This window comes from Petaurus breviceps, unplaced genomic scaffold, assembly GCF_028583685.1.
Source record: "Petaurus breviceps papuanus isolate PSGF00001 unplaced genomic scaffold, PetGlider_PUasm1.0 441, whole genome shotgun sequence".
NCBI lineage: Eukaryota > Metazoa > Chordata > Mammalia > Diprotodontia > Petauridae > Petaurus > Petaurus breviceps.
In genome coordinates this window covers 391,990-410,254 of record NW_027186335.1, presented here as the reverse complement: position 1 = coordinate 410,254, position 18,265 = coordinate 391,990, and the positions used below count along the sequence as shown (strand labels likewise).

The 18,265-nt window shown below is 38.7% G+C and overlaps 1 protein-coding gene across 4 annotated transcripts in view; it reads left to right on the top strand.

The window, feature by feature from the left end:
* ARHGAP39 (Rho GTPase activating protein 39) overlaps positions 1–18,265 on the top strand; it is a 418,348-nt gene that overhangs the window by 209,840 nt on the left and 190,243 nt on the right. For all 4 annotated transcript variants that reach the window (XM_069100947.1, XM_069100944.1, XM_069100945.1 and 1 more), the window contains exon 3: positions 1,919–2,356. In XM_069100947.1, coding sequence (XP_068957048.1) covers positions 1,919–2,356 — 438 coding nt within the window. The remainder of the gene's footprint in view (positions 1–1,918; positions 2,357–18,265) is intronic.

Below are 18,265 nucleotides of genomic sequence, written 5' to 3'. Positions count from 1 at the left end.
CCTTGTTCAAGGTATGTCTAGATTGGCAGCAGATAAACCAATCAGGAAATGCCAGAGCATGTAGAAGGGGAAATGTTTATGCTTCAGAAGGCTCAAAGCCAAGCAGTAGAAGTCACTAAAGCCAGAGCAAATCCATGCAAGCAGAGCAGTGACCACTGTGTGAAGAATGCATCTGGCCTCCAGGTGACATCGTTTCTTGAGTACCTACTTTACCTTTTATTATCGCTCTGTTTTCACTGTTTACTCCTATTGTTGTTACATTGAAAACTAGTAACCATGTAAAACCTGAACCCATATGGACAGAGTTTAATTTGTGGCTCAGGAAGTCTTAGTGTTGCTGACAGCCAGAATCTCCACTCCTCCCAAAAGATGTAAGCTGTCCACATAAGGTATCATACCCTTACCTTCTCATGTTCTGCCCAAAGGGAATATAAATTTTAGTCTCTGAATTTTTTTTTCTCTTTTCTCTTAAAGACCAGTTTTAACCCCAAATCACTCTGGCTCTCCAAATCACTGCAGCTCTCTTTGATTGGCCAATATTAAGTCCCAGGCAAAGCCTTACTTAGTCATTATTTGGGCCAAGATTGGCTCAGAATGAATGTAAATAGTAATTGTTTCTGTTTTGACAAGAAACACTGAGGGTCTTCCCCTTCCAGATCTATTTTTTTAAAGAGGCCATCCTTTGCATCATTTTTCATTAAGCCTTAATTTATAAGTAAGCATTGCCTCAGTCAAACTGAGATCTGTTAAAACTTTTAGCTTAAAAAGGCCCAAGATTCCCCACTGCATCTTGGGTAATCCCCAGTTGTGTTGATGTATATCTGGCTACTGTACCCAGATGATTCTGGAGGTGAAAGTGAGGCTGGCAAGTTTGCACAGCCCTCCCTCACTCAAATCTAATTCACTTGCATGTCATGGCATCACCTCTCTGATGTCATGTCCCTCTTTGAGAATGAAGGACAAACAGCAGCAAGCTGCCTGATCTTCCTAAGCACGATAATCTTGGTGCTCTTTGGCTTGGTCAGCCTCCTTACCTTACCTTTCTGTCACTTATAGCAGTCAGAAGCAGCGTGGTTTAATGGATTGAGAACCAGCTTTGGAGTAAAAAAACTTAAGTTCAGGTCCATCTGACACATAGTATGTGATCTTGAGCAAATTGCATAGCCTATCAACATCCCCAACAACTCTCTTAAGATTTTCTATCTATATAGCTTATCTGTGTTGGTAGATTGAGTTCTCTATACCAATGAAATCATACTTCTGAACCAAAAAAATAGGAATTAATGGGATAATTTGGAGGAAGATAAGACCAGATGTCATCTGATGCTAAAACAGACCTGTGCACAAAGATGATAATAATAATAACAGTTATATAGAACTTGCAGGCGCTATTCTTAGAACTTTACAGTTATCTCATATGACCCTCACAGCAACCCTGAGGTAGGTTAGAACTTTCTTCTTTGAGCGGCTTTGACAGCAACACCTGAAGAAAGCACTTGCCAGGCCATATCCCTTTGGGTGGTGGGGGTGGTAGTGGGGGAGATGTTTCCCAGTAAGATGGATACAAGGCTGAGCTAGAGGCAGATTGTACTGTCCTCCCAGAGCTTTGGGGTTTACTTCCCCTTTGGTCACAATTGGTATTAGTGTTGTTGAAGAAAATAAACCTTTTCTCCATAATGATTGCTTCCCTCACTGATGGCTGCAGGGTCAGTAATCTGCAGGTTACTTCCCTTCCCAAAGCTCTTGGGTTCAGAAGCTTGGGCTATCTCCTTTGAGGTTTGATGAAAGGGAGGCTTTGGTCACAGAAGTGGCAGTGGTTTGACTTCCCTGGCACGTGCTTCCTCTTCTTTTTTCCTCAGGGTTCCTTTCTCTTCATGTTACCTAATAGACATTCTCTTCTTTGTGTTTCTTTTTCCAGGCTAGAATGGGTGGAAATCATCGAGCCTCGAACACGAGAACGCATGTATGCCAATCTTATCACAGGCGAGTGTGTATGGGACCCACCTGCTGGCGTACGAATTAAGCGTACCAATGAGAACCAGTGGTGGGAACTCTTTGACCCAAACACATCTCGTTTCTACTATTATAATGCCACCACTCAGAGAACTGTATGGCACCGGCCGCAAAACTGTGACATCATCCCTCTTGCCAAGCTTCAGACCTTGAAGCAGAATACAGAATCCCCAAGGGCCTCAACAGAGAATAGCCCTGGACGAAGTAGCAATGTCAGTCGAGAGGGCAGCACCAGCTCTTCCTTGGAACAAGAGCTAGAAGCTAGTGAGAAGGCTCAGGAACAACAGGCCCGAGCCAATCGACAGTCAACCCAATTTACTGCAGTGAAAGAAGAAAATGAGAGGTAAGGTGGTAAGAACAAATATGAATCAAATGTAGGCCAGTGGAAGGTGGCAGTAAGTAAGGATAGTTGGATCATAGAATGCATAGAGGAGAATAAATTGTAAGAAGATGGAAAGGTAGAAATTGTAAGAAGATTGGAAAGGTAGAAAGGGTTCAAGTGGAGAAAGGCTTTAAATACCAAATGGAGGCTTTTATATTTGATAATGGAACTAATGGTAGCTACTGGACATAATTGGGATAGTTAGGGGTTAGGAGCTAAGGAGAGAAATTATGGGAGAGAAAGTCTTCTTCCCCAGCTATGTGATCTTTCTAGGAGGGTCTTCTGAAAGCTTTTGTGTTAGCAGAGAATGAGACAGTCTGTGATGACTGCTCATAAAATGCCTCCAAGCCATTTCTCCTTTTGCTCCTATTTGATATGACACTTGTGTTAAGGGAAATGGAACATTGTTTTTCCTGGACCACTTGTATGCTTGTCCTGTTTCTTTTTGCCTTTTTTAAAAGATATTTTTATTTTATTTCATTAAATATTTCTCAATTACATATAAAAAAATAAATTAACATTCATTTTTTAAAGTTTTGAGTTCCAAATTTTTTCCCCTCACCTACCTCATTAGAAGGCAAGCAATATGATATTGATTATACATGCAAAGTTATACAAAACATATCCATATTACTTACTCTTCATTCTTGATGTGATTTCCCTACCTTCAAGTTTGCAAGTTTGTTTCCATGTAAAAAATTTTGGGAAGAGGAGGGAGAAGATGGTTAACTGTTTTCAGTTATTTGAAGGATTTTTGTACATTAGACAGATGAAACTTGTTTTTCTTGGCTTCTAACGAAGCAATAGGTGGAAAATGCATAGTCACATTTGTTTCAATGTGAGGAAAGACAGACTCTATTAAAGCTGTCAAAAAGTAAAATGGGATTATTTTCTGTACCTTTCAACATCCCAATCCTACCTCCCTTAAAAAAAAAGACAACCTTCTTGTAAGAAATATATAAGTATGGATTAAATTATATGTCCTCTGAAATTTCTTCAAGCCTTGAGAGTTGCTGAGGTTGAGAATTTGGGCATTGTTTTCATAGTGTCCAACCTTCTATTCTGTTCCCCAGAAATTTTTTGTCTCTCTTTGCTTAGCTTCTCAGCTATAAACTGGGTATTAGTGATCATGGAGTCATAGAGGTGTGTGTAATACACTTTGAAGATCAAAAGTCTGTAAGATATTATTGTTAAGTTATATTCTACTGGCCTCAGCCTGACTTTGCTTCTCAGAAGCCTCCAGGGGCTTACACTTTTAGAGTAAGAACTCTGGACCAGGCTTTGTTGTGACTAATTTTTCTGGGTTTCCATAGAAAGCTGAAGGAAGTTAGAGTTAAATATGAGGGGAGACTGTAGGTATATAACTTGGGGATTGGGAGGTCCCAACAAAGAAGAAGAATGAGGGTCCTCTCCCCCCATGCTCCAACTGGGTACTGGCTTTATGTGGATCTACCTATGCATAACTTACCTACAAGCCTTATCTTCATGCATGGCTTAAGTGTCTCTGATGCCCAAATAGTCCCTGAAAAGCTTGGAGACCAGAAGTGAAAGTATCTAGAAGTAGCTGCTCTACATCACAGTGTTTTGGTCTGTGAACTGTTCTCATTCAGCAAGGGATATTTCAAGAACCTTGTGAGAAATCTTGAAAAGCCCAAGAAGCTCTGATTAAGTTAAACTCTCCATATGTGCAGCTGGCACCCACTTGCTGAGAGGATCAGTGAGTGCTCATTGTGGGTTAAGTTACTCATGTGACTCTAGAGAAAGGCCAAAAGGCAACAGAAAACAAATGAGAGTCAGCATGAGGGAGCTGGCCTCTGTCAGCTGCCTCTTTCTTTCTCTCCTTAGATGGAAATTCCATCTGAGAAACTCAGCCTTTGCACACAGCTGGAGAGCTGTTGGTTTTGTAGTTGACACTACTCTCTGAACTTTCAGCTGGCAGACTGCAGTCTTTGTCTCTGCTATTGATGTAGCTAACCAACCCCTCCTAGTCATATCATTGACTGCATTCCTTTCAGTCTTATATCAGAAATATAATGTGACAAGTGGCCAGGGACAGCTGTCCATTTTGATGTTTTGTTAGGGGGAAGAGAAGCAGTGTGGTTTATAGTGGAGGGAACAGTAGACAAGGAATCAAGAGACCTGGGATATGTAACCCTGAGTAAGTTATTAATTAACTAGAACTGAAAGAGTCTTATATACCATCTAGTTAATCCTCTCCCCTGCATTTTACAGATGAGGAAACTGAAGCCCTGATTGGGAAGAGAAAGAGATTTTCCCCAGGTCACACTGATTTTTAGTGCAAGCTAGAAAACAAACCTAGGTTTCCTACTCCCTGCCTAATGGTATTTCCACTTTAGTTTCTTTATCTATAAAGAAAGTACTGCTTCAGTTTGAGTCAATTAATATTTTGTTAGATGCCTACTATCTGCAAAACACTGTTCTAGGTGCTGTGTTTATAAAGGAAAATTAAACAATCCTTGTCCTCAAGGAGCTTATATTTTCTAGGAGAATAGAGGTCTCCAACATGTACATTGATAAATACTAAGTAGAAAGTGATAGAAAATAATTTTTTAAAATATTAATATTTTTTTTTCTTTAGCTGTAATTTCCACATAAGCTTTCTCTTCTCCCAAACCAGAGTGTATACCCTTATAAAAGGATTAAAAAGAAGGTTTGGGGGAAGATGGGGAGATGAACACAGCAATACTAGCCAATACATCGACCAAGTTTAACAGTATATGCAGTGCTCCTCAACCATATTCCTCATTTTGAAAGAAGGAAAGGAAGGAAAGGTGGCACAGTGAGTAAAGTGCTGGCCCTGGAGTCAGGAGGACCCGAGTTCAGTTCCGGCCTCAAGACACTTAACACCCACACAAAAAAAACTAGCCGTGTAACCTTGGGCAAGTTACTTAACTCCAATTGCCCTCCAAAAGGAAAAAAAAAAAAGGAAGGGAAGTTCATTTTCTCATCTCTTCTTTGCAGACTAGTTTATATACCAAGTAATATTTAAGAGGGAGAGAACAGTGACTACCTAAGGGGATCAGGAAAGTCCTTGTAAATAGTAATAAAAAGTTGATGGAGGTATGAATTGATCCATTCTGAAAAGCAGTTTGGAAAGCTAAGAAAGTGACTACAGTTCCTATACCTTTTGACCCAGGAATACTACTCCTAGGTATTTATGTCAAGGAGGTCAAAAGATATACAGAAAGGCTCCCATATATACAAAAATACTTCAAACAGCATTTTGGTAATAGCAAAGAACTAGAAAAAATGTGGATTTCCATTGATTGATAATAGTTAAATAATGGCACAATATATTAATGGAATCAGAGGTGCTGGGAAATGTTTAACAATTGGCTCTCTGGGGGGAAAAATAGTGTGTGCATGACATAACTTTTTAAGTTTAATCTGCATTGTTAACATTTCTCCATCACTTTCTTCAGTGTAGACAATCAGCAGAACAATAAATCTGTCCCTAATTTGTAGCATTTACCATTTTCAAAGTTTGTATACTTACATTGAAAATAGAAGTCAGCTTTTCTGAGCTATGAGCCAGCTGAAGCACACCACTAATGGAATATTTTTATGCCATAAGAAATGTTGAATATGAAGAATTCAGAATACAAGAAGAAACTGTTGTCAAATACAAGCAAGCAGAACCAGGAAACCAGTATAGCAGATGATTACAAGGTAGATAGATGGGCATTACTCACTTAAGGTTACAACTGCATGAATAGAAACAACATCAAAATAAATGAAAATGCATACTGTGTAATTATAATGGTCAGGCTTGATCCTGAAGAAGATTTTAGAAGATGCATATCCTTCACTTCTTTGAGGAGGTAGATGACTATGGTTGTTGAACATTGCACCTACTGTCAGACTGAGTCCAGAAAGGAATCAGAAAAGAATCAGTCAAATAAGAGGAGAGTTAGGAGAGAGCAATGTCACAAAAATCCAAAGAGGAAAGAGTAACCAAGAGGAGAGATAGAAGGTAGTCAACTGTGTCAAATGTGGCATGTCTAGAAAAGGGGTTGATAACCTTTTTTGTGTCATGAACTCATTCAGCAGTCTGGTGATGCCTTTTGACTCCTCAGAATGTTTTTAAGTTAATAAAATCAGATTACAAAGGAAATCACTTATATTGAAATAAGATTATTAAAATATTTTTTAAAACCCAGTTAATCTCCAGAGAATCAACCAAAAAACTGATTGAATGAACAACTTTAACAAAATTACAGGACATAAATAAACCTATATCAGCATTTATACATACTACCAACAAAACCAAGCAGGAAGAGAGAGAGAAATTCCACTCAGAAAATTGCAGACAGTATAAAATTCTTGGGAGTCTATCTGCCAAGACAAATCCAGGTACTGTATGAGCATAATTAGAAAACATTTTTTGCCCAAGCAAAGACATCTAAACAGTTGGAGAAATATTAATTGCTCATGGGTAGGTCAAGCCAATATAATAAAAATGACAGTTCTCCTTAGATTAATTTGTTTATTCAATGCCATGCCAAATTATCAAAAAATTATTTTACAATATTTAACACACACACACACACACACAAAACTAGCCGTGTAACCTTGGGCAAGTTACTTAACTCCAATTGCCTTCCAAAAAGGCAAAAAAAAAATTTTTTTTTATGGAGCTAGGAAAAATAATAAAATTCATCGGGAACAACAAATGGTCAAAAATATCAAGGAATCAATAAAAATAATGTGAAGGAAATTGGTCTAGCAGTACCAAATTTCAAACTATATTACAATTATGGAGACAATCTAGTACTGGCTAAGAAAGAAAGTGATGGGTTGGTGGAATAGATTAGGTACACAATACACAGTAGGAAATAACCTCAGTGATCTAGTGTTTAATAAAACCAAAGATCCAAGATTTGGGGGGTAAATACTCATCATTTTAGAAAAATTGCTGGGAAAGCTGTAAAGCAGTTTGGAAGAAACTATACATAGACCAACATCTCTTATCATATAGCAAGATAAGGTCAAAATCAAAAAATGGTTTAGACATAAAGGGTGATAATGTAAGTAAATTAGGGGAGTATAAAAAACCACACCTATCAGATCTTTGGATAAGGGAAGATTTTATGACCAAATGAGAGAGAGCATCACAAAAAGTAAAATGAATTTTGATCACATAAAATTAAACAGATTTTTTTTTTTTGCAAACAAACCTAAGTGCAGCCAAAATTAGAATCAAAACAGGAAATGGAAGATTTTTACAGCAGATTTCTCTGGTAAAGGCCTTGCTTCTCAGTTATATAGAAAAATGAACCAAATTTCTAAAAATACAGGCCATTCGCCTTCTACATAGGCTCCCCAGGGATTAACTGTTACCCCATCTAGTAATTAGATCATTTTCTAATTAGGTAATTGGAACATTTGTGGATAATAGAAAGATCTATTGCATAGCCATTCCTATGTGTGACTCCATTATGATGGAATAAGTCATAGGATATTTAAGGAGCTTGGAAAAATGGGAAGTTAGGGAAGCATCTACATGGATATTTAAGTCCTCTAGTATCAGGACAGAAGTGGGAGAGGAGAGGAAGATGGTGAGCCATATGTTGAACTCCTTGATAAAGGAAGAAGAATGACCTAGGCTTGGTCTTCTACAGCTGTCTACAGATTTTGATTTAGTGGACTTCCAAGGAAGAAAAGTTACTGAGTGAAAGAGGGAGAGTCTGGAAGTATAATGGGGAGCAAGGAGTATTCTTAACTCATCACCTCCACCTCCCTATGGTAGATGGGCCCCAGGAGTAATGTGATTGGGAGGGAGGTGGTGAAATATGGTACAGGTAGTAGTGGAGAGAATATTTGGGGATTCAGTGTCATCAGAGAGGATCCAGGACTCAATGATGTATAAGAGGTAGAAAGCTTGTGAGACAGTACAGTTGAAGGAAAATTTGTTCATTATGGAATAGGAAATCCACAGGGCATAGCGGAAATGGTGGGAAGGATTGAATTGGGACATCAGTAGGATAAAGTTGAGGGAGATGGAGTTGAGAAAAGATGACAGATTGTATTCTATTAAGTGTTAAAGTGACAAGGAAAAGGAGGTCAAACACAGCAACAACTGTCCAGTATATTCCAAATATTTACAGTTGTACTCTTCGTGGTAGCAGAGAACTAGAAACAAAGTGGATGCCCATCAATTGAAGAATAACTGAAAAAATAGATAATGTACAGTGTAATGTTATTGTGCAGCAATAAATTATTAATACACAAAATTCAGAAAAACATGGGAAGATTTGTATGGAATGATATAGAGTGAAGTGTGCAGAAAGAAAAGAATACTATGCAAAATGTTTACAGTAATACAAATGAAAGGGTCTAAAAGGAAACTGAACTAATTGAAAAATCAGGGCTGATTCTAGAGAACAGATATAAAATATACTATCCTCGAGAAAGAGAGGTAAAGAATGACTATGGTAGAATTCTCTCTGTCACTGTGGATACACTACTCATTGTCTAATCACTGTATTGGATTTTTTACTTAGTTTACTTTCTTTGTTGCAAGGATGGGTTCAGTTTGCTGGATAAGATATATTCCCATAAGTGATTGTGTTATAATTACAGTCATAAGTTAAACACATTATAAAACAAAATACACATCCTTATCCTTAACTTTCCTCCCAATTCTTCCTAAGCCCTAGACTAGTCTCTTTTTACAGAGACAAGAAAACCTGTTAAGATGGGTGGCTAGGTGGCACAGTGATTAGAGCACCAGCCCTGGAGTCAGGATGACCTGAGTTCAAATCTGGCCTCAGACACTTAACACTTACTAGCCATGTGACTTTGGGCCAGTCACTTAACCACAATTGCCCTGCCTTCTCCCCTTCAAAAAACAAAAACAGGAAGTGGGAGGCAGAGTCAAGATGGCAGAGTACAAGCAGGACCTCCGCATGGTTCCTGCTTCCACCTTCCCCAATCCATATAAAAGGGGACTCTGAAAAAACTTTGGAGCTACAGAATCCACAAAATGACACAGAGAAATTAACCTCCCGCTGAGGACAGCCCGGCATGCCTGCAGGAATTGGCCAGTGCAGCACTCTGGAGGTTTTAACCCCAGGGAAGGTCTGACCAGCTGCTGGCCAGAGGGACTCCAGATCACTAGCAGCTGTGGCTGTTTCCAGATTTATCAACACATGGATTCGAAGGACAAAGTGAAAGGTCAATGCAGTGTGGACTTTGGGACCAGTAGTTGGGAGAGCATGGGCTTTTGCCCCCAGGGCGAGAAGCCACTAAGACTCCTTGGCTCAACTGGTGCCACGTTGCAGCTTCAACTTCTGGCCTGCAGAGTGTAGGGGAACCAAGCGACCAGCCTGAGGGGTAATCACTCTTGCTTTAACCTGCTTGGATCTGGATTGCAGACTAGGGTGGAGGTCCTGGGATATGTGACCAGCTTGCCAGACCATGTGGAGGCCTCAGAGAGGGCAACCAACTAATACCTCCTGCAGCTGAGAAAACCCCAGCGTTTGGGACAGAAGCTCCCCTGTCTGGTGGCAGAGTCCTACTGTGGCAAAAAGCCCAGGGGTCAAGTGACTGAGGGGCAACATGACCAGGCCAAGGAAGCAAAGCAAACAGAAGAATCCAACATTAGACTCCTATTTTGGGGACAAAAAGGAGCAAAGCATGGAACAGCAGGAAGACAGTGAAGTGAGAAATCCTGCGCCAAAAGCTTCAAAGAAAAATACAAGCTGGTTACAGGCCATAGAGGAGCTTAAGAAGCAGATAAGAAAAGTACAGGAAAAATTGGGAAGAGAAATGAGAACAATGCAAGAAAATTACAAAATGAGAGTCAACAGCCTGACTGAGGAAAATCACACCTTAAAAAACAGACTGACTCAATTGGCAAAAGAGGCTCAAAAAGGCAATGAGGAGAGGAATGCCTTAAAAAGCCAAATTTGCCAGATAGAAAAAGAACCTCAAAAGCTCAATGAGGAGAATATTCTCTCAAATTTAGAATGGAGCAAAGGGAAGCTAGTGATTTTATGAGAAATCAAGATGATGTTAAACAGATCCAAATAAATGAAAGAATAGAATGCAATGTGAAATATCTCATGGGAAAAACCTCTGACCTGGAAAATAGATCCAGGAGAGATGATTTAAAAATTATTGGACTACCTGAAAGCCATGATCAAAGAAAGAACCTAGAAATCATCCTCCAAGAAATTCTCAAGGAAAATTGCCCTGATGTTTTAGAACCAGAAGGCAAAGTAGAGCTTGAATGAATGCATCGATCACCTCCTGAAAAAGATCCCAAAAAAGAAAAGTCCTAGAATATTATAGCTAGGTTTGGGAATTCCCAGATCAAGGAGAGAATATTACAAGCAGCCAGGAAGAAACAATTTGAATATTGTGGAAACACAATCAGGATGACACAGGATCTGGCAGCTTCTACCCTGAGATATCGAAGGGCCTGGAATATGATGTTCCAGAGGGCAGAGGATCTGGCATTGAAACCAAGAATCACCTACCCAGCAAAACTGAATATCATGTTTCAGGGGAAAATATGGTCATTCAGTGGAATAGAGGACTTTCAAGAATAATTTTTTTTTTTGGCCTTTTGGAGGGTAATTGAGGTTAAGTAACTTGACCAAGGTTACACGGCTCGTTTTTTTTGTGTGGATCTTAAGTGTCTGAGGTCAGAACCGAAGTCAGGTCCTACTGACTCCGGGGCCAGCGCTTTACTCACTGTGCCACCTAGCTGCCCCTACTTTCAAGCATTCTTTTTTTTTTTTAAAGCAATCAGGGTTAAGTAACTTGCTCAAGGTTACACAGACAGTTATTTCTGGGTGTGGTGCTGAGTGTCTGAGCCCGGGATTCGATCTCCAGGTCATCCCAACACTGGAGCTGGTGCTCTTACTCGCTGAGCCACCTGGCCGCCCCTAAGCAATTGGGGTTAAGTAACTTGCTCAAGGTTACACGGCCAGGTGTTTCTGGGTGGGTGGTAAGTGTCTGAGCCTGGGATTTGATCTCCAGGTCATCCTGACACTGGAGCCGGTGCTCTTACTCACTGTGCTACCTGGCTGCCCCATTTTCAAGCATTCTTAATGAAAAAACCAGAGTTGAATAGAAAATTTGACATTCAGATGCAAGAAGCAAGAGAAGCTTGAGAAGGTAAACAGGGAAAAGAAATCATAAGCCACTAATCAAATTTGAACTATTAACATTCCTACATGAAAAAACAATAATTGTAACTGATGAAACTTTTCTCAGTATGAAAATAGTTGAAGGGAATAGAAATCTCTCTATCTCTCTATCTATCTATCTATATATGTATATAGATAGATAGATAGATAGATAGATAGATAGATAGATAGATAGATAGATAGATAGATAGATGTCTATATTGGAGGTTATATGGGCATACGAATACATATGTGAATGTGTATATATGTGTTTACAGGTATATGTAGATACAGATAGATGTGAATGTGTGTATATATGTTTACAGGTATATATAGATAGACAATTGTAACTGATGAAACTTTTCTCAGTATGAAAATAGTTGAAGGGAATAGAACTATATATATGTCTATATTGGAGGTTATACGGGCGTATGAATACATATGTGAATGTGTGTATATTATGTTTACAGGTATATATAGATAGAGGGCACAGGACCAATTTAATAGGAAGGGATGATATTTAAAAGGTGAAATTAAGAGGTGAGAGAGGAATATAATGAGAGGAGATGGAGAGAGACAGAATGGGGTAAGCTATCTCATATAGAAGGGGCAAGGAAAAATGGTTACAATGGAGGGGAAGAACAGGAAAGCAAAAGGCAATAGATCAACCTTATTCTCATTGAATCTGACTTGGGGAGGGAATGACGTACACACTAAATAGGGTATCTCACCCTACAGGAGAGTAGGGGGGAAAGGGATGAGGGGGGCAATAATGGAAGGGAAGGCAGTCTGGGGGGTGGGAAGTTGGAAGCACTTACTTTTTAAAAAGGACGGGATCAAAGTAGAGAATAGAACAAGTGGGAGGTGGGATAGAGAGAGGGAAATAAAGTCAGTTTTTTATAATATATCTGCTATGTTAATGTTTTGCTTTAGCTACACATGTACAACCTATACTGACATGCTTATCTTCCCAGTAAGGGTGGGTGACAAGGGAGGAAGGGAATGAATCTGGAATTCAAAGATTTAAAATCAAAATTTTTAAATTATATATATATACTTTTAGTACTGTTTTATATGTAATTGGGAAATACAGTATACAGGCACTGGGGCATAGAGATCCACTGGAGAAGTCTAAGGGGGTATGAGAGAAGATATGGGAGAGAGTAGATTGGAAGAGGGGATATCCTGTGGGACTGCTATTTTGGGGTGATGGGTAGGGGAAAATTGGGGAGAAAATTTATAACTCAAAATCTGGCGGAAATGAATGATGTAAATCAGAAGTTAAAGCATTTGAAAAATGAAAAAAAAGAAAAAACAAAACAACTTTATCATTACTTTATATATATATATGTATATATATAAAGAAAACCTGTTAAGGTCTGGTTCAGTGGGAATAAGGTTCATAAGATTATAACATAGGATTTAAAAACTCACCATTCAAACTGCTACCTTCACACCTTGTAGACTAGGGACTATGCTTTGATGGCCTTGTGCCTAGAGTGCTATACCTAGAAGTCAGTAAAACCTGTTCATATCTGGCCTTAGATGCTTATTAGCTATGGGGCCTTGGTCAAGTCACTTAACCATTATGCTGTTTATCTTTTAAAATGGGCATAATAGCAGCACCTGCCTCTCAGGATTGTTTTTAGGATAAAATGAGGCCATACTTGTAAAGCACTTTAAAAACTTTAAAGCACTTTAGGAATGCTAGTTATTTGTAGCAGTCGTAATAATAATAATTATTATTAATAATAAAAGACCTACCATATTTTCTTGCTTACTTGTATTACACAGTGAACTCCAAAGTCAAACCTTCTCACTTTTCTTACTTTATCAGGGTCAATTGCAGAGCCTCCCTGAACCCTAGAATAAAGGCCCTGGACATTTTTCCTATCTCTTTAGGAATATATCTGCTCTTTGGTACCTGCTAATGGTCAGGATGGCTCTCATTTGAAGGGTGATGATAAATTCTTATACCTTCCCATCATTTCCCATTTGGGGGAAAGAAGAAACCAGTGTTAGAGGATAATAGATTTTTTCCTGATATTTCAATCAAAATTATTAAAACATGCAGAGATAAGTCACCTTTAAATTGAATGTAATCTCTTAAACTCAAAAGAAAAGAGATTTGGCATTTGAATTCTTGTATCTGGGGATTATTTGCTAATACTTCCTAGTTCCTAAGGTCATTCCAGGGGAAAAAAACCAGCTAACCTTCTGGGACTAGAGGACACTGATCATCTTATAGAACTTAAAACAATTTCATTGTCTCTAGAGCTGAAGGAACCTTATAAGCCAGTAAATCTAGTCTCTTCATTTTGCAAATAAGGAAATTGAAGTCTAAAGGGAGGAAGTGACTGTTCTGCCCAAGATATTCAGGCAGAACCAGGATAAAAACCAAGTTTTCTGACTATGAATCTAGTGATATTTGTGATATGCTATGTTGCCTCTTATACTCATTACTTTAGTGCCTAGCTGTATGGGGTATGTATAAGTAGTGTTCCTTGCTTTTAGAACAGGGATGGTACCTCATAGTTGGTTTCACATTAGCATCATGGCACCTGATTGTGTAGAACATGTTCCTGTCCAGACATCAGCAATTGACAGAGGTTATCCTGTGTGTCCATTGAGTTAGTTGGTTGCTATGGATTCAGACTTGCCCCTCATATCACAGATCCAATTCTTTGCTTGGCTAATCCAGATAGTCCTTGTCCTTTGTCAGCTGTGGGTAATTGCCCTTGATTCATTTTCTATAAGGCAATATTGGTGGGAGAAGAGCTCACTCACACCTGTTTTTTCCACACAAATAGGTTGTAGAGCGACTATTCAAGAGCACTTAACTTGACTTTCCCCTTTTATCTAAGCCAGTCATTTGAAAAAGACTTTGCATATAGATCTAGCTTGTCCTGTTTAGTTAAATCCTAAATCTTAGAAAATGCTTTGCCCTGCTAGTTATAAATGTAGCACAGACATGGAAAAAGAGAAGATCACAGAAATCATGTAGAGTTTGGATTTTTCATTCTAATAAGGAATAAGCCATGACCATTCAGTTTTCACTTAAAACCCTTAGCCTTTGAATGGAAAATGTCATTAGTATACCTTTTTCCCAGAACTTCTCTGCTCTGACCCCAAGAGGTCATCTGAAGGACTTTGAATTCCTATAGGAAGTATTCATTGAATACTTGCTTTTGTATATAATAGACCTAAAACTGGTTGGTGTTAATTCGACTGTCTACTTTCCATTAATGTGTTTTTTTTTAAATAAGGGACTTGTTTGTATTAATTTGACTATTCCTAATTTCCATTCATGTGCTTTAAAAAAAAAAAGTCCTTTCTTCCTCTGCCATTTAACTTTATGCTAGACGTCAGAGTTTCTTTTGACTCCTACTGGTTGGTGGCTTCTCTAGAAATTATTTTCCAGACTGTATCCTGACATTTTAAGGAGCTTCTCTTCAACATGTTGATGTGCCAAATAGCTTTTGTTTACCAGTTGAAGCTTGGAAGCTCTGAGGATAGGCATGCATGCTGTTCTTTGTGTTCTCACAAAGAACAAAGGTGGCTGTGTTGAATGAGTTGCTTTGTGCTTATGTCTCCGTTTTTAGCTTTGATCTTGAGAATAAATTAAAAAGAACCTAGGAATAAGAACAGCATTAACATATGGATGAGTAAATGAAAGCAGACATATTGTTTTCCACCTGTCATTCCAGAGAGAGCATCTTGGAATTGCACTGTGGATTCTGGGAGTTGGAGAAAGGCAATTCATGTAGCAAAGCAGGACGGAATAAGAGAAATCTTAACTGGTTTGGCATTATTGAACAGTGTCTAGAACATTAATAAATGCTCATTCATTCCAAGTTTCTTCTGTTTAGTCTATGGTTTCTGTTAGAGCTTCATACCACCTCTGGAAGTATTGGCATCATAGCTATTTTTTGTGGGCAGGGACCCCTCAGTTTTAGACAGCTTCTCACCTGCCAGGCACTTGTGAATTCATATTTAATGCTCAACATCTGCTCTTTATTAAAAGTTGACAGGCTCAGCTTAGTCCTTCTCAGAACCACCCGCAAATACATTCAAGTAAGTATATTCATTCCCACTCTAGTTTTTATTCACATCAGAGAATATCTCATATTCATTTCATTGGAACCTGTCAGAATAAGGCATTGTACTGTTCAGAGGACTAAATTTGACCCAAAGGATTTTAAATATTTACTCATTAGTAAAAAGGTATTATGGCCCTGGTTGATATTTGAACTATTTGTCATTTGAGATATGTCTTGGTAATGAAATTAATGCTTGTGCTGTAGTTTACAAGCAGCCTTATTATATCTGTGCCATTTACTATAAGATACAGGAAAGAAACTGGGTTTATAACGCTTTTCTGAAATAGTTCACTTTCTTATAGCTGGTATGAAGAAATTAAACATGGGCCTCAGTTTCTCATTTGTGAAATAATGTGAAAGGACTAAATTTATTTAAAAAACATTTTCTATGCATACCTAACTTTCTGCCATAGTCAGGTTACTGTTATCTATGTACAAAATGCAGGCGAGACAGCCTCATAGAAGAGAAAGAAATGGATAGTAGGTTTAGAAGCAGCTGACTGGTATAATGGATAGAACCCTAGACTTGGACCTGTAGCACCTGAACTTGGATCTGGCCTCAGATACTTAATAGCTTATGACCCTGGACAAGTCACTTGACCTCTGCCTGACTTTACTCATTTCTAAAATGAAGATAATAGCATCTACTTCCCAGGGTTGTTATGAGGATAAAATGAGATAGTAATTGTAAAGCATTTTGCACAGTGCCTGACATATATTAAGGGAACGGTGGGGAAGAGAATAAGCATTTATGTAGCCTGCTGTACAAATAAGCAGCACTATGCCTAGAGTAGGCACTTTAATGTTTATCTGTCTTTCTAAAGCTAGATGGAATCTTGAAGCCAATCAGCTAACAATCATTTGTTTCTTAAGCACTTACTATGTGCTAGGCACAGTGTAAACACCGGGGGTACAAAGAATAACAAAAAAACCATCCTTGCCCCCAAGGACAAAATAGAACTAACAAGGGCAACTCACAGTATTAGCAGAGTAGATGGAGGTTAATTTGAGAGGACAAGGCATTTTTAGCTAGGGAGGGCATTAGGAAGGGATGTCTTTGGAAGCTGAGAGCCCAGGAAGTTAAGTGAATTCTCTTGGGGTCACCCAGATAGAAAGTACCATAAAGCATGATTTGAACTCAGACCTTCTAACCTCAAAGCCAATGTAATTTTGCTTTCAAAAATGAAGGTCTTCAGTTTAAAGGTAAAAGAACTAAATAGGCAAAGGTAAGCAGTGACTTCTATTAAGGTGTTGGAGGATGCGGGATAGATAGGGAGCAAAGAGAAAAATGCACACAGAACACTCAGCAATAAGTAATAAATTTGAAATCTGTCCTCAGAAGGAAGGACTTGGACCTTCTGAGGAAGACGTAACACTTGTCTTCCAAAGGGGAGGGTACAGTAGGTCTACAAGTAGTGGGTATCAGGGGAGAGATTATTCAAAAAAGAATCAGATGAAAAGATGCATGTCATTGGTTAGTGACCAGGAGTACTGAAGCAGCAATTTGTCCACCAGACATGATCTACAGAGTAGCTACCTATCTTTTCCAAGTCATATGTACATCTGCATATGTCAGATTGGATGGCTACTATCCACCCACTACTACCTAGTTCTTCTAAACTTCTGACAGTTCGCTTGAGGGCAGATGATACAGCCGGAAAGAAAGGCGCAAACATGGCTAAGGATTATAAAGTTTAAGGAAAGAAAACAAAGACCATGTGAGCACAGACTGTCATCACTGCTGTCTTTTGAATATGAGGATTCAGAAAAAAGAAGCAGATTTGAGAAGTAAATAGCTAGTTAAGAAGGTGGTATCCAAACTGTGGCTTAAAATATGTAAGTGATGGGATTTTGGCCAGGGATGGAGTTTATGTTAGAAGGTCTGGTAAAAATATATTTGCTCTTGGCTTGCTTATCTTATTAACAAGCTTTAAAATGAAAAGAATTGAGGGTAGAAAAAAACTACCAGTATATAACTACAGTGTCACAATAGATACCATTTGTTCTTATTCAATCATTTCCCACACTTCATGACCCCTATTGGGGGTTTTTGGCAAAGATACTGAGGTGGTGTGCCATTTCCTTCTCCAGCTCATTTTAGAGATAAGGCAACTTAGGCAGACTGGGTTAAGTGACTTGCCCAGCGTCACATGCTGCTAATTGTCAGGAGCCAGATTTGATCTCAGGAAGCTGAGTCTTCTTGACTGCAGACCTGGCACTCTATTCATTGTGCTACATAGCTGCCAAATAGATAGATACCATAGGGAATAGTTACTGTGTAGGTACATTAGCATAAAAAATACCCAGAAATTTGCAGGTGACAAAATCCAAGAAAGCACCCATTTGTAAAACCTGTGGCTTCAAGTATCTATACTAAACCAATGAAGTGTGGACAACAAGCAAGGTAAACTTGAGAACCTAATGTAAGGAGAAAAATTTGATCTCATAAGCATTCTTAAGACCTGGTAGGGTAATAATTATAATTGCTGTTTGTATAACCTTTTAATGTTTAGAAAGTAAATTAGGTAAATAGTATCATCTGGTCCTCACAGCAACCCTGGAGGTAAAATAGGATTCATAACTCTGAAAAGATATACTAAATCAAAGAAATA